Raw genomic sequence first — 16,152 nt, forward strand, 5'->3', positions numbered from 1 at the left:
TTGTTCTCATATTTTTCAACTGAAATCTAATGAGTAACTAGGATCTTGTTTTAAGATCTACATATAAAATTTCCAACTGTGGTGATGATATTTGCTGAGAAACATTAAAAAATAAAAAATACAAAACACAAGTTAATTTTTTTTCCTGCCTGAAATACTCTAGTACTGCTCTCATTTTTGCAACTCACAACTGCAATGAAAAGCATATTATTTCTACACATTAAAGAGCTCGAAATAGGCACCCAATGTCATAGCATGAAAAACATTTGCTTTTCTATTCTTACTGAATTATCTTATGCACATCCTCTTTTATAAATCAATTTTAATTACTTTAATGCATTATTTCACTTTGTAAATTTTATATCGATGAGTATATAGTAATGATTAATAAGGACTAGAGTATAAAATTTAAGAGTTACAGTTCTGGAACATATTATTTCTTATCAATTGTCCATTACAAAGTATTAATTACCAGAGTCACTGGTATCTTTAACAACAACACATTGGTATCTTTCTTATCATCCTTGCAAACAATGAATGAATGTACCCGAGTACTTCTTGAGCTGTTTTTTAAAAAAAAAAAACATTTTCAGATGGACAAGGTACAAACCCTCTATGCACCCTGCCCACATTATTATGTAGCTGGGACATAAAACTTTCTTCAAGTAGTACTTGAAGGCTTCATACAATCACTGCCATATTTCTTTACCTCTTTCCAGTTTTCGAAGGGCTTCTCCTTTTGATTTTATCGCGAAATTGCCATTTGGGTATCAAACCTAGCTGAAAGTACATAAATTTTGTCCAAGTTATGACAGTGTGGCTTACAGTTGATTGTAACACATTAAATCAACAATCAAAAAGCCCTAGTCTTATTTCAATGAGAAATATGAAGAAATGGTCAATAAATGGAATGCCTTCTGATCGGAAAGATATGACTTTGTCTGTGTTTATTTCTTGGGAATATCCAATTTGTTTCCTTTGAAACTGAGACCATCTTGTCATTTTCTGTGCTGTTGGTCAAAGTTAGTTGTACACATTTAGAAGGAGTATGTATGAGCCAAAGCCTGTGTAGAACTGCAGAGACTTTGGGTTAATTGCAAAATGTTGCAGACCAAACCTGCCAATACCTTTTATATATTAGATGTTCTTGTTGATATATGTGTTGTGAGACAAACTTTTAATTTTTCTTTAGATGAAAATTCCCTTTTCAGGCCCTAAGTAGTCATGAAATACTCACAGTGGAGTCATGATTCCTCCATGATTCCCTCTTCACCATCTCTGAAGTAAAAACAAAATGTTTCAAGTTGGCTGAAAAAAAAACTTAAAGCATGGTGGTAGCAACAGTTTCTACCTGCCTGACCAGTGCAGACCAAGATGAGCTGGTACATTATGACATCTGATCATGATCTGTTCGCTGTTAATTTTTGATTACCTCCTAAATTAGTGATCAATGGTCCTGCCCAGATTGAAAAAATGTGACATAAGTGAGGTTTAATGAGTAGTTCATTAACACATTTGGCATAATAAGGAATATCTTTATTAAAAGTATAATTATACCCCCGCACAACCAAAGTTGTAAGGGGGGTATACTGGAATCAGCTTGTCCGTCCGGCTGTCCGGCCGTCCGTAGGTTTTTTCTTGTCCGCCCAATTACTTAAGATTCCTTTGACCCTTAGTCTTTATATTTGGCATGGAGGTTAGTCATGATTAGTAGATGACCCCTATTGATTTTGAGGTCACTAGGTCAAAGGGAAAGGTCACAGGGGCCTTGACTTCAAAAAGCTTGTCCGCCCAATAACTTAAGATTCCTTTTACCCTACAGTCTTCATATTTGGCATGGAGGTTAGTCATGATTAGTAGTTGACCCCTATTGATTTTGAGGTCAAAGGTCAAGGTCACAGGGGCCTTGACTTCAAAAAGCTTGTCCGCCCAATAACTTAAGATTCCTTTGACCTACAGTCTTCATATTTGGCATGGAGGTTAGTCATGATTAGTAGTTGACCCCTATTGATTTTGAGGTCACCAGGTCAGAAGTCAAGGTCACAGGGGCCTTGACTTCAAAAAGCTTGTCCGCCCAATAACTTAAGATTCCTTTGACCTACAGTCGTCATATTTGGCATGGAGGTTAGTCATGATAAGTAGATGAACCCTATTGATTTTGAGGTCACCAGGTCAAAGGTCACAGGGACTTTGACTTCAAAAAGTTTGTCCGCCCAATAACTTTAGATTCCTTTGACCCACAGTCTTCATATTTTGTATGGATGTTGATCATGACTATAAGGTGACCCCTATTGATTTTGAGGTCACTGGGTCAAAGGTCACAGGGACCTTGACAAAAAAAGCTTTTCTTCTCAATTGCTAAAGAATGCCCTGTCCGCAATGTATTGATTTTGACATTTTCACATTTGAAGCATGTAGAATACATAACTTAGCAATGCACTGGCTTAGTAACCTCAGATTTGGCAGGGAGGTTGTCCTTGAGCTCTAAATGGCCACTGTTGATTATGACAAAGTGGTATGCGGGGGTATTCACGCCATGATAGTGGCAGTTCTAGTTTTATATTGAACATTGTTGGCATGGTACTTGTAAGAACTTACTCAAGTGTCAAGTGGATTTAAGCATGGAGTTGGGGGCTTCCAGGAAGGTGTCTGAATGCTCTAATCAAATACAAATGGAAAGGCTTTCTTGCTGAGGAATCGGATTCCTGTCCATGTTCTTACAAAATCAGTGTCTGCGTAATGAGCTGAAAAAACCTTGGTGTGTGGTTAAATCTGCAAATAAAAATAAAATAGAAATAATTGAATAAAAATACTGCCGTGTCTTTAAAGATTATAAAATCTGAAAATGGTACGTGATTGTTACAGTATAATTATGCCAGATATTTAAGATAAATACCTGAAAAAATCCTCCCTCGTTTCTTTGGGTTTTCACCAACCATATCTTCTTTATAAATATATCATTTGGAAAGCTATGAAATGAAAAACTTTTATCATATCTTTAGTCATTTGCGCACTTTCGGAAGGCAGCAGTGATACAACGCCATATTTTTCTGTTAGTCTTAAAAGCCTAGTTTTCAATCCAAAATGGTCTACTAGTGATATTGGACTTTTGATTTAAAAACAAAGAATAAATTTGTCATCATGTATTTTCGTTTACAATAATTTGTATTGAAACTTTATGTACATAATTCAGTTGAGACTATTTTTTCTCTGCAATTTCTATTCACTCAAATTAAGTGATGCATTATGAAACAATAATTTAATAACCTTTACACCAGTGATGCATTATGAAACAATAATTTAATAACCTTTACACCTAATGTGAAATATTCTTGTATTTTTCATCAAGGGCCCTCTCACCAGGACATATCTATTTGTTAGTATACCAAATAAAAAGCAACAGATCATAGTTCTAGAAAAAAGTCATGGTTATTTAAGCATCACTTTACTTTTGCTTTATATAAAAGTACAAATAAAATTGAGGTTTCTGGAAAATCATTGACCATAAAAGGACAAGTTTCAGGTGTATTTACAAGCATAAGCGCACTAACGACCAGATAGACTGAAGAAAATTGAAACTATCTGATGGAGATTTGATGCTTTTGAGGAAGTAAATATATACCTGTATGGTTCCTACCAATATCTGAGCTTTGCTGGGATACTGTATCTGCTTATTCCTGTAGGAAAGAAACAGTTTTCTTTCTTCCAGCCTTTCTTTTCAGTATAAAATATATGACTGTGTTAATGAAATTGTAATGTGTCGGGTAGTGTTCCTATAATTTGTTGAATTTGTCTGAAAGTTCATCATTTCTCATTCTCTCTATGCTTAGGTAGTCTCTTATTTCGTCTGGGGTCACTGGAACTTGCTGCTGAAGAAAGTAATTATTGTCTGTCTCTTTCAAAATGTCTATTTTCTTAGAGCTTTCTGCATACTAGTCTATTAACTTTTCATCTAAGACATGCCTATGCAATGTTTATGATCTCCAGTCTTCATAAGGTATCCAGTTCTTCTAAAAGCTGACTGTAATATTTGAACTGTTTTCTCAATATCAACATAATCTGAATGCACTGCTTTCTAATCCTATGCCAAACAAGGTGCACTTGTTTTTCTTAATCTTCTCCAAAACTGAATTGTTTCTGCAAACTGTCTGCCATATTTCATCTGTAGGCACCCATTTTAGTATCCAGGATTTCAAGTTTTTGTTGTTTTTTTCCTTGTGTACAAAATCAAAATCCTGGCATGTTGATGTATTTCCACTTGTTGTATTGAGGAATATAGGTCATCTATTGTGCACACTTCTCTTGGTATGAGAATATCCTGCAGAGTACTTTGGATGTGACCTTCCATGAAATAACTCTTTTGTCATAAACTTTGCACTTTTAAGAACACTGGAGTTAATTCTTCTTACAGCCATCCTAAAATTTATGATACCCTGTGAAATCCAGTCCTGCAAACTTCGTCCATTAGATACTTCTGTCTTCATATCAGGATTCTGTGTTTTATAATGTTCATTAGAGTATTTGAAGAAACCTTTTGCATTGGGCTTCTCACCATTCAATAAGCAGTGTCAAACATATGGCAGTACTAGTTCCCTTAGTGAACAGTCAACTCTGATGGAATATTTGCAAGATACTCCATCTTTACAAGATTTAGCATACAATTTTGCTGCATTTGATACAAAACTCATCCTTTCTTCTTATGTCTAAAAAAATGGTACCCAGCTCAATGAAAGACTTGATTAGGTCCATTTCATATTGTCCAGTTCTGATTTAGAAAAAAAATCATATTCAAACAAAAGACATGAAGTCAGGGTGATCTGTTTCACCATGAAACAAAAGTCAGTCCTTAGAAATTTCTGAACACAGCGGAGACAAATCACTGGTTCTTTCTTTAACTTCTTGCATATCATATATTGCAGGCCAGCACATTTATGCCTTTTGTTCTCTCCATCTCTTTTAATTCCATTTTTCATTCCTATTTTGCATAAAACACGTCTAAAAGCTATAAGGGCGACAAAAAACAGAATCCGTTAGTATAGTTTCATGTTTGCCCTTGTGATTAGACAATATATGACCATATCTAACTGAGTTTTCTTCATTTTCAGTACATCCATATTTGTCTTCAAAGGTGATTATAGCAAATGTTTGTTCTGGTTTTGTTTGTTGTTCCATTTTCTTTTGTCTTCTTTATTCCATTTCTATTGTTGCATCCTGAACAAACAAGTTCATTTTGATTTCTCAGTTCTGCAATCTTCACATTTCATACAGGTTTGATCAATTGAATCTGCAGATTTTTTAAAAAAATTTTTTCATCTATTTGATAATGTATTTGGCCATCAATGAGACTCTGTTCATTTAAAACAATACTGATGGCTTCATGTACTGAGACATGTAATTGTTCAGTACTGAGACATGTGATTGTTCAAAGTGAAGCCTTTCCATCTGTTTGCATTTTTCATAACTCTGTTCTATGATCTCTTTGACAAACTCATTTAAATTGTGTGTATGTATTATCTACTGCCAAAACTAAGTTTGGTTTTAAGTCAGGATTGTTCTGTACCATTGCAACAGATTCTTATCACTTAAGTGACACAACACCCTAATTTGCAATGACAGAAATTTTGTTTACTGGATTGTTTAATTGTATATGATTTGCCAATTATCTGTTCATTGTCAAAAACATTCAATAAATCTCCTTCTGGGCAAACAGCTGGGACTGTACCTGGTTCTAGAACTTCCATACATATAAACAGGGATTATCCTAGCTCAAATTTTCCATGAGAGAATTTCTCCCATTTGCAAAAATATTGCGAGAGATTTCTAATTTCTGTGAGAGAAATTCTCCCATTTATAAAAAAAATTATGAGATTTTCAATGTAAGAAATAAGAATTTATCAAATTCAACCATTTTAATATATAATACCATTTGACTAGAACAATTTTGGCTAGTATATAGTATACTCAAATTTTATTTTCCATTAACTTAAGTTAAAATTATAGCATGATGCATGTTGAGTATTAACAAGCAGGAATTTTCTATGAATGTCATAATTGTCATTGTTTAAGGCAGTGTTGTCAACTAGGCTGCGGGCAGGATTACAATTTACTGGAAGATTTTCTGGATTTTGCCTTTTGCCATAAACACAAAGCTTCTTTGAAGTCAAACTCTTGCAGCTTTGGACCCTGAATCATGATTCTCATTAGCTGACCACAATGTTCTGGGGTTAGGCGATTTCTCAATGGGGTGGTCACTGAATTTTCGGCTGAAAATGCTCTCTCACAGTCTGCTGTGTGCACAGGGTATGTAAGTGCAAGAGCTGCCAACTTCAACAGGTTGGAAACTGTTCATTATGGAATTTTACTATCAATAACCAGAGTTCATGTGTAATGTGTCTTGGATATTGCTGAAGTTTCACAGTCTTCTTCAGAAGTGACCACTCTGTCATTGTACTGGTGGCATCTATTAATGGGTCTGATGTAACAACCCTTTTCACTCCACTGCTATCCTCATAGCTGTGAGAATGTGTTGCTCCAAAGTGATCTATGAGAACCTCTAGTGAATCATTTCCCCAGGATTCCAACTCTTCACCATCAAGGAATGTTATGGGCCTGAGACTCAAAGCACAAAAACTGGTCATGATATGCTTGTCTGGGAACCTGAAATAAAATTGCTGATATCAGTTGTACTTAAAGAGTTTTGTTTGATTTTACTGATCTGTCATATGTGCACAAATGGTCAAGCCTTCATACTGTTATCTTTATTTTGCATCTGCAACTAACAGTGATGGCATACTTATAAATTAAAAAAAAAACTTGATCAAGTCAACAAACTGTTGACAAAAAGAAAAAAAACAGCAGCTGCAGAATGACTTTTGATTCTTTTCATGGGCATCAGTGAAAAATTCAACACTGCTATTGCTTCCTTGTAGCATCTGCTTAAGCAATATTCTGTTTTCATTCAGACAGATCTGAATTTGTTCAAATCTTGGTTACCTGGCTGATATGTTGTCAATCAGGGCTCTCTGCAGGTCACTGAATTGTACTTTGATTTTGTTATCTGATGTTGCCCTTTGTAGACATTGTCCTTCATATCTTCGGTAAGAGCTTGTAGAAATGGGTAAGATAACTCTTCCTTTTTCAGCATCTTGTTAAGCTCAATAAGGCATGTATCCACTGACAACTGTGAATAAGATTGAGAAAACAAAATAATTTAATATTTAAGTATTATCGTGTAAAAATTGGTCATGACTTTCTTTTTTCAAGAATGCTACCGTTCTGAAAAAAAAATTGTATTCTGTTTTTCAACACAAAGATTCAAATATTACTTCATATGGTAAGCTTCAGCCTTCTAGTAAGTCCTGAAAACTTCAAACCTTACCTGAACACAGCCAATATCTACATCTTTCCTCTGAAAGAATAGATTTAATGCCATAACAGGACGAAGGACATCCATCATGGAGTAGGTTGTATAGAAAAAGAAATCTTCACCAAGCTTCTTCTTGAAGCCCATAGCTTTAGCATCATTACAAGTTGAGAATAAGGATAGCAGGGAGTCCATTGTTCGATAGACTGCATCTACCGCCTCATAGAAGGATAGCCATCGCACCTGTAATAAAAAAAAGCAATATATTGTTTCCAAATAAATGTTGATCTTTAGAAGGAATGCACATGAAACAAAGTACAGAAAATAGAAAACTGAGTTTTATTAGCTCACCTGTCACAAAGTGACAGGGTGAGCTTTTGTGATCACTTTTCGTCCGTCCGTCGTCCGTCCGTAAACTTTTGCTTTAAATGACATCTCCTAATAAAACACTGAGCCAATTTCATCCAAACTTCACAGGAATGTTCCTTTGGTGGTCACCTTTAAAAATTGTTCAAAGAATTTAATTCCATGCAGAACTCTGGTTGACATGGCAACCAAAAGAAAAAACTTTAAATATCTTCTTTTAAAAAAACATAAGAGCTAGAGCTTAGATATTTGGCATGAAACATCTTCTAGTGAGTGTCTACCAAGTTTGTTCAAATAAAAGCCCTGGGGTCAAAATTGGCCCCGCCCCAGGGGGGCATTGATTTTCCCTATATACATATAGTAAAAACTTTAAAAAAATTCTTTTAAAGAACCCAAAGAGCTAGAGCTAAGATATTAAGCATGAAACATCTTCTAGTGAGTGTCTACCAAGTTTGTTCAAATTAAAGCCCTTGGGTCAAAATTGGCCCCGTCCCGGGGGTCATTGATTTTCCCTATATGCATATAGTAAAAACTTAAAAAATCTTCTTTTAAAGAACCCAAAGAGCTAGAGCTAAGATATTTAGCATAAAACATCTTCTAATGAGTGTCTACCAAGTTTGTTCAAATAAAAGCCCTGGGGTCAAAATTGGTCAGCCCCAGGGGGTCATTAATTTTCCCTATATGCATATAGTAAAAACTTAAAAAATCTTCTTTTAAAGAACTCAAAGAGCTATGGCTAAGATATTTAGCATGAAACATGTTCTAATGGGTGTCTACCAAGTATGTTCAAATAAAAGACCTGGGGTCAAAACTAGCCCCGCCCTGGGGGGTCATTGATTTTCCTTATATGTGTACAGCAAAAAGTTAAAAATCTTCTTTGGAAAAACCCAAATAGCTAGAGTTTAGATATTAAGCATGAAACATCTCTAAGTAAATATCTACAAAGTTTGTTAAAATAAACGCCCGGGGGTCAAAACTGGCCCTGCCCCGGGGGTGTCATTGTTTTTAACTATATGTGTATAGTAAAAACTTTAAAAATCTTCTTTTAAAAAGCCAATGAGCTAGAACTTAGATGTTTAGCATGAAACATCTTCTTATGGGTGTCTGCCAAGTCTGTTCAAATAAACAAATAAAAGCCCTTGGGTAAAAATTGGCCCTGGGGTGGGGGGCCTATATACAGGTGAGCGACCTCAGGGCCATCATGGCCCTCTTGTTAAGAATATTTATGGGCAGTATACCCTCTATACATGTAGCTGTACAATTGATTTCAAAGCAAGAAATGGGTATAAAAGTCTAAGAATAGGTAGGGAGGAGTGTTGTGCAAACACGACAAGTCCTTGCAAAAGCTAACTCAAACTGAAACTTACCTGGTGAACTTCTCTGTATTTCAAACATGGATCATTCAACACTTTTTGCACAACTTCAAGCTTGTCACATCTTTCTGGGCTCTTTTTGAAGTAGTAAAAGATAGACTCTAAGATCTGCTGATAATACTTCATTGCTGCAAAAAGGAAAAATAAAACATTTACCATTTAAGTTAGCAAAATGGCAAAAGAATGCATGCGACCTTCCTGTAATTTCAATCTCAACCAAGGATTAAGGACTGGACTTGCAGTGTTACATAAGTATATGATTATGTTCAACTTCATAACATTTGAGCTGACCTCTTTTATTGTCCATTGTGATATATTTGTGACCTAAATTCAAAAACATTTATTACCTGGAATTTTCTCAGCTGCTTGTTCAGTGCAAAGGGCTAGTCTATGAGCTGAACAGTGAGTGTTGATAAGGTGAGGGTTCAACTCAAAGAAACGACCTGTAAGACCTTTTTTCTTCCCTGTCATAACATTAGCACCATCTGTTCCAAGTCCTAGAAAATATACCAAATAATTAAATCAAATTGTTCCTATAATGATAAAATATAATTCAAGATAGAGTGAACTTTTTTATCTCAAAAGACCTGACAGCTTGAAATATTGACATTTGAGTCTTTTATGACTGAAACTCTGAAGATTTATTGTTGAAACTCACCTGACACCTTTGGCATCTGTATGTATCTTTCACCAAGATGCTGTTCAATCGCAGTGAAGATACCCTCTCCTGTAGCAGAGGTAATTCTCACAGCAGACAGGAATAAAGTTGAAGGTTTCAACAGGGTTGCCAGCAGACTTGAAAAGTCAGGGAAATCTGATATTTTTCAAGGTCAGGGAATTGTCAGGGAATTTTGAAAATTGGTCAGTGAAGAATAAAAATCCTAAAAAGTCAGGGAAAAGTCAGGGAAAAATAATTTTGAAGAATTTTCCTTATATATATATAAAGTAAAAACTGGAAAAAACCATGTTCACCTCTTTTAAGAGCTAGAGCTTAGATATTAAGCATGTAACATCTTTAGTGAGTGTCTACCAATTTTGTACAAATAAAAGCCTTTGGGTCAAAATTTGCCCAGTCAAGGGGGTCATTGATTTTCCTTATATGTTTATATAAACTTAAAAATTCTTTAACAAACCCAAAAGAGCTAGAGTTTAGATATTAAGCATGAAACATTTTCTAGTGTGTGTCTACCAAGTTTGTTCAAATAGAAGTCCTTGGGTCAAAATAAGCCCCACCCAGGGGGAAAAAAACAAAAACAATATCTTTTTGAAAAACCCAAAGAGGTAGAGCTGTGATATTTGGCATGAAACATCTTTTAGTAAGTGTCTACCAAGTTTGTTAAAATAAAAGCCCTGGGGTCAAAACTGGTCCAGTCATGGGGGTCATTAATTTTCCTTATATGTATAATTTATATAGTAAAAACTAAAAAGTCTTCTTTTAAAAAACAAAAGAGCTAGAGCTTAGATATTTGGCATGAAACATTTTCCAATGGGTGTTTACCAACTTTGTTCAAATAAAAGCCCTGGGGTCAAAATTATTCTTGCTCATGGAGAGTTTTTATATTCAGATGAGTAATTTCAGGACCACCATGACCCTCTTGTTATTAATTATATTGGCTATGGCAGTTCTGTAGCTCAAGATAATAGTTTTGCTTCAGACTTGATCTCATCAAAAACATTTTACTGAACACAAAATACCAAACTTAGATGTATAAAGCATGTTTTATTGACCATATTGTTAAAAGCATTAAAAAAAACAACAACAAAACTTATGGGTGCAGGGCTTTTTTCACAGGTTGGGGAAGCAGCCCTGCCCTTAATGTTTGGGATACATTAATACTATATTTGCAAAAGGGGAAGAAAAAACTTGATGTAAATTATATTTTGTGTAAAACAGCATGATTTTAAAGAATTTCTTTTTGGGGAAACAGTCCTATAATGGCCCCTGCTATAGAAGGAAAAAAAGCCCTGGGGTGAATTGGACGGCTGTAGGGGAGGTGGAGACCGTTTAAGTTTGGTAGTTTTAGTCAGTGAAAAACCTAATTTGGTCAGGGAAAAGTCAGGGAATTTTATTTATCTATGATGCTGGCAACCCTGTTCAAGTCGACTGGGTCTACCACCCTAGCACTGATGCACAACTTATGATGCACAACAATATCAGTACTTTCATCTGTTAAAATTGTTATGGTTCAGGTTGGTGATTTGTGTAGTTTTTCCGTCACATCATTGTCAATAAGATCAGATAAAGCACAAAAATGTCGCACGCTGTCTTATAGCTGGAGTAATTTACCTTCTCACCAACTTTCAGTGCACTCATATTTGGAGTCTCTAAAAACTGAAGAAGTTCCATTAAACTTGAATATTTTGTAAGAGGAATACACTCCTTTGCTAACCAATATACAACCTTCATAACCAACATTATTGACTTAGACTCCTTGCTATCAGCATTGAGCACAGCTTCCTTAAATTGCTGTCTGTGTGACTTGTTTGATACTGCAGAGTGGTGATCACTGCTTGCAGCATGCCTCTGGAGGGTTGTGGTCTTAAAATTACTGGTTCCCAGGGCCATGGTATTACAATAGTGTAAATTTCTACAAAAATCGCAATACATCTCATTTTTGTTATCGTCAAATTTCAACCAGAAGTAGGACTTTAGCCATTTGTGTTGGAATACTGCTTTTGCTATTTTCGCTTTCTTCGGCGATGATGGTGTTTCGCCATCAAAGTTATTATTTACATCTGAATTTGATGATTTTAGGAACGAAAGTAAAGATGTCTGCTTGTCCGGCTTCGCCATATTGATCACAACAGAAAAACGCTTATAAAAGGAAGAGGGCGTATATTAGACGCTTGGCAATCGTCCAGACGACGTTGATTTAAAGGGCTTTAGGCCAGAAAGTACTAAATTAGCGTAATTTCATTCGGCTGGAAACGGTGCGATAAATTCTCCCATTTAAGGATTTGCGATGCGAATTTTGCAGTGTCCGTGCGAAAAATCGCGGATATCGCACCCTAGGACAATCCCTGTATAAACAGTGGTTTTACTGCAAACATTCTATAAAAATGATATAGGGGATATTTTTGATGGATGAGGAATCATATACAGGATGTTCAAGAGCCCTAGCTAAGATAAAAGTTTTGTTTTGTCATCATTATTTCAAGAATATTTTTTGAGAAGTTTCCAAGTCCCATGAGATATAAGTTAATATTGGGATTTCTGTTTATCAACAATCTGTGTATATGAATATTTGCTACAGCTTGTTAATCCTTGTATAGCAAACTATATGACTCACAACCAACTTTTGCTGACAGGGGGCAGACTAGTATCATAGGTAGACTTGTTTTGCACAAATTCTTGAAAGAATATTTTCTTTTCATCCTCATTAATACTTCTTAAGTTAATCCATGACCTGATAGAAAACTTCAAATGAAAACACCTTTGGAGGCAGTTGATTTACTGCTTGTAAGGTTTGTTTTTTTCCAAATTTTGACTTGGGAATGCCCAAGGGTCAGAGGCCTCCAGATTTTCTAGGTTTGCATATGTCACAGGAAGAAGAATGAATGTGGATAAAATTCTGTTGCAACACTTCTACATCTCTTAAAAGATGTATCTCTGCTTTCACGAATTCGATATAATTCACGAGAATCTTCTCTTCGAACAAAAACTTATGAATATCTATCCTGTTTCAAAATCATTTTTTTTAATATTTCATTATTTCATTTATTAATTATTTGCAAGTTGCCTTAAAAAGAATTGAAAGTAAGTTATAAACCCGGTGAATGGGCGCAGCCATGTTTGTTCACCTGTTATATCTTACAGTCTTGATAATTACTACATGTCATGTAACACAATTCTTCCAGTCTTTAAAACAAACACAGCAAGGTAATTTATTTCAGTTTAATCAAACATCAATATAATATATGTAATAAAATAATTTAACAGTTACAAACAATACAAGCTTCTCCATACATGTCTGATAATATATGTTTTGTTTAAAGCTAACCGTGTTTATTTTCATTTTCACGCATATTAAGTTACCTTATATTAATTATAAGCGACAGACTCTTTTTCAATTTTTATTCACTCATTACTCAAACATTTAAATGAATTGACAGTAGCAATCTTTACCAGGATCTAGTATGATCTAACATTAAAACAGCACACAGGGTTCATGTTCATTTTCATGCATCTTAACAATTGCAGACTTTTCGGGCTTCTGCACACATATCTGATGTTATACGAGGGATGATCAAAAATAAACCGGACTGTGACTGTCAATTGAAGAATTATCAACGTATCACTTATTGTTATATATCAAACTTAATCGGAAAACAATACGTGTAAACTGATGCTATAGCTAATCTGATAACGCACATAGCTTGTCCGTAACAGCGAATTCAAAAACCATGGTAACGCACACCCGGCGCAGTGCGTTAATTCGCCTTGACCACAGGCGCTTTATGCTGCGTATATTTTACAATATGGCACATTTAGATTTCAAACTACGCCAAAACGTCATGAACCATATCTTTGACATTGACAGTAAAAATGACTTCATTTAAAACATATTTATATTTGCAATCACAATTAAAACGTCACTTGTTAAAAAATATTTGTGTTAAATCTATGTCGTCGGAAAGTCTTGAAAATCGATCAATAAGAAAAAAATGGTCAAAATTAAGACGAGAACCTGTTTAAAATGTAGAAAAAGATTATGGCTTAAAATGTAGAAAAAGATTATGGCTATCGAGGGAAAAGTTCCAGGAAGCCTACAGCATATTTTTTATTAGCATGAAGGATTAAGAAAGGGTAACAGAGAAATAGAAAACAAGTAAGGGAGAGACAAAAAAAGAAATTTTCAAAGACGTTGGTGACGTCAATCGCCAAGACGTTGAAAATGACGGTCGATTGACTGCGGACATTGTCAACGATGTTCGACAGTAGCTACGGGATGGTGCAGTCAACTCTAAGGATTTTAAAATGATAATAGTTAATGCATTTATTACATATATTGTATTCTTGGTTTACATTGTACCAATTATTTTCTTATTTTAAGCAGTAGTGTTATCATTATGGAGAAATTGTGTCAACAATTTAACAGTCACTGTTCAAAATCGGCTATGCATTTTATTTATTTTTAAAAAATGACAATTTTGGTCATAGTTGTATAATTCTTCTTTTATCGTATGTATGATACGTTATCATTCAGCAACATTATTTTACATTATTTTAAAACATAATATAGTTTATAGCATATGCGATATTCCCAACAATCAAGTTACAGAAGGAAAGAACGGAAGTTTGCGTGATTACAGGAGATCTTTATTATAATCAATTTTATTACAATACAATATGATACCCACTTGTACAGAAATATATATAGACGGTGGATCCGCCGTATCAACAACATGACTGTACCACGTATTGGCCTACTCCGTTAATGAATAAAAAGCTGCTCCGTTAAGGATAATAAGCTTGTGACGTTGTTAACGTCAATTTTAAAGTTATACCGTGCGCCGCATTGCTATACATGTACATGCCAATAACAGCATAACTTTTTTCTTTGTTAATATTTCTTGTTGGTATTTTTGTATCATTCAGAGGATAGATTCCAATTCATTTTCCGTGCATTTTTAGGCCTAAAAAAAAAATTGTTTTGTTAGGGTAACATGCTCTCAAGGAATAGGTAGGGTAGGTCGGATTTTTTTTTTTTTTTTTTTTTTTTTTTTTTTTTTTTTTCACCAGTATATTGAAATTTTAGATATGGAAATTTCTGACATCCCTCCCGGGTGGCACAAATACATCCCTTCTATGTTTTCAAAAGACATTTCAGGTGTAACAATCTTAAACTCACGGCGTTCTTCTGGTGAAGATCACACGCCGTTTTACAAATATTGACGATGTGATCCGCCATTTTGTAACTAAGAGCGGCGATAAAACCTGTACCGTACCCAGGGCTCATCCTGGGGGGAAATTTTAGGGAAAGTGACTTCCTCGTGAAAAATCGGCATAAGGGAAACATCCCAATGTGTATGCATTAACATGCATGGCTATACATCCTTTAACTAGAATAGAAACACAATCTATTTATCAGCTATTTATAAGCTTTCTCATATATTTTTGATAATAATGTGTAAGAAAACTTTGATGAATAAATTAACTTTATATTTTTACTTTCCAGATAAAGTTACATTGGATAATGATTAATAAAATCTGTCTATCCTGTTCTGTTTACTGAAATTTCTATTATAATATTCTATGTTGTATTGTCATATTTATGTGCATATAATTATGCTTATAAAACAATTTTCAAATATCGAAGAATATGTAAAATATGTACTGCAAACATTTGTGCACATTATATTTGATCACTAAAATTATATACATTCATTTCTTATTGAAAAATTCGACTGAGAAATTATAGAAAATAAATTTCTAATTACCTCCCTTTATTTTTATGAAATGTTAAACTCGGTAATATCTTTATAAATAATGCTTTTTGAAATTTACAATATTAATAAATCTTAATCTGAGCGTCATATTTATGACATTAAAACAAATATATATATTGAAACAATAAGAACACTTCTTTCCTGACAAATTTTTTTGTTATATACATGAGCACATGATATACGACCGATATGTCGCATGCCGATCATGATTCGTAGTTTTAGGATGTCGTGCCCACGTGCGTACAAGCTGTGTCAAATTTGGCATTTCTACAAAGATAACAATGCAAAACACTCTCACTGTCTACAACATACCAATCATAAGATTTTTGCGAATTGACTAACAGTTTTGTGATAGTCGTGAAAAACCCATTGCACATCGCCTTTACTTCGGTTAAACACAGCGTGTATATCAATTAGGGAAGATTTGCACGTGTTTAGATGATCGGAAAAAAATTAATCTATAATTATCGCCAAATCCCGTATTAAACTCGCAAAATATACCCGTTTTGGGCCGATGCTCTCATTATTTACCATTTAGAGTAGGCGGTCTATCGCTTTGCATACAGGTAGAAGGGTAGTATATAGCGATGCTCTGATTGG

General features: G+C 34.6%; 1 protein-coding gene and 1 pseudogene across 1 annotated transcript; both read right to left on the reverse strand.

Annotated features, from left to right (window-relative positions):
• Window positions 1-5,966: 5,966 nt before the first annotated feature.
• Window positions 5,967-7,013, reverse strand: LOC132757746 (uncharacterized; annotated as a pseudogene).
• Window positions 7,014-11,317: 4,304 nt separating this feature from the next.
• Window positions 11,318-12,037, reverse strand: LOC132757745 (uncharacterized). Its single transcript, XM_060749130.1, has one exon. The coding sequence runs from the start codon at window positions 11,894-11,896 to the stop codon at window positions 11,318-11,320; it is 579 nt and encodes a 192-aa protein (XP_060605113.1). The 5' UTR covers window positions 11,897-12,037.
• Window positions 12,038-16,152: the final 4,115 nt, after the last annotated feature.

The sequence above is a fragment of the Ruditapes philippinarum genome, unplaced genomic scaffold (assembly GCF_026571515.1).
Source record: "Ruditapes philippinarum isolate M1 unplaced genomic scaffold, ASM2657151v2 ctg8828_1_1_1_1, whole genome shotgun sequence".
NCBI classification, from domain to species: Eukaryota; Metazoa; Mollusca; class Bivalvia; order Venerida; family Veneridae; genus Ruditapes; species Ruditapes philippinarum.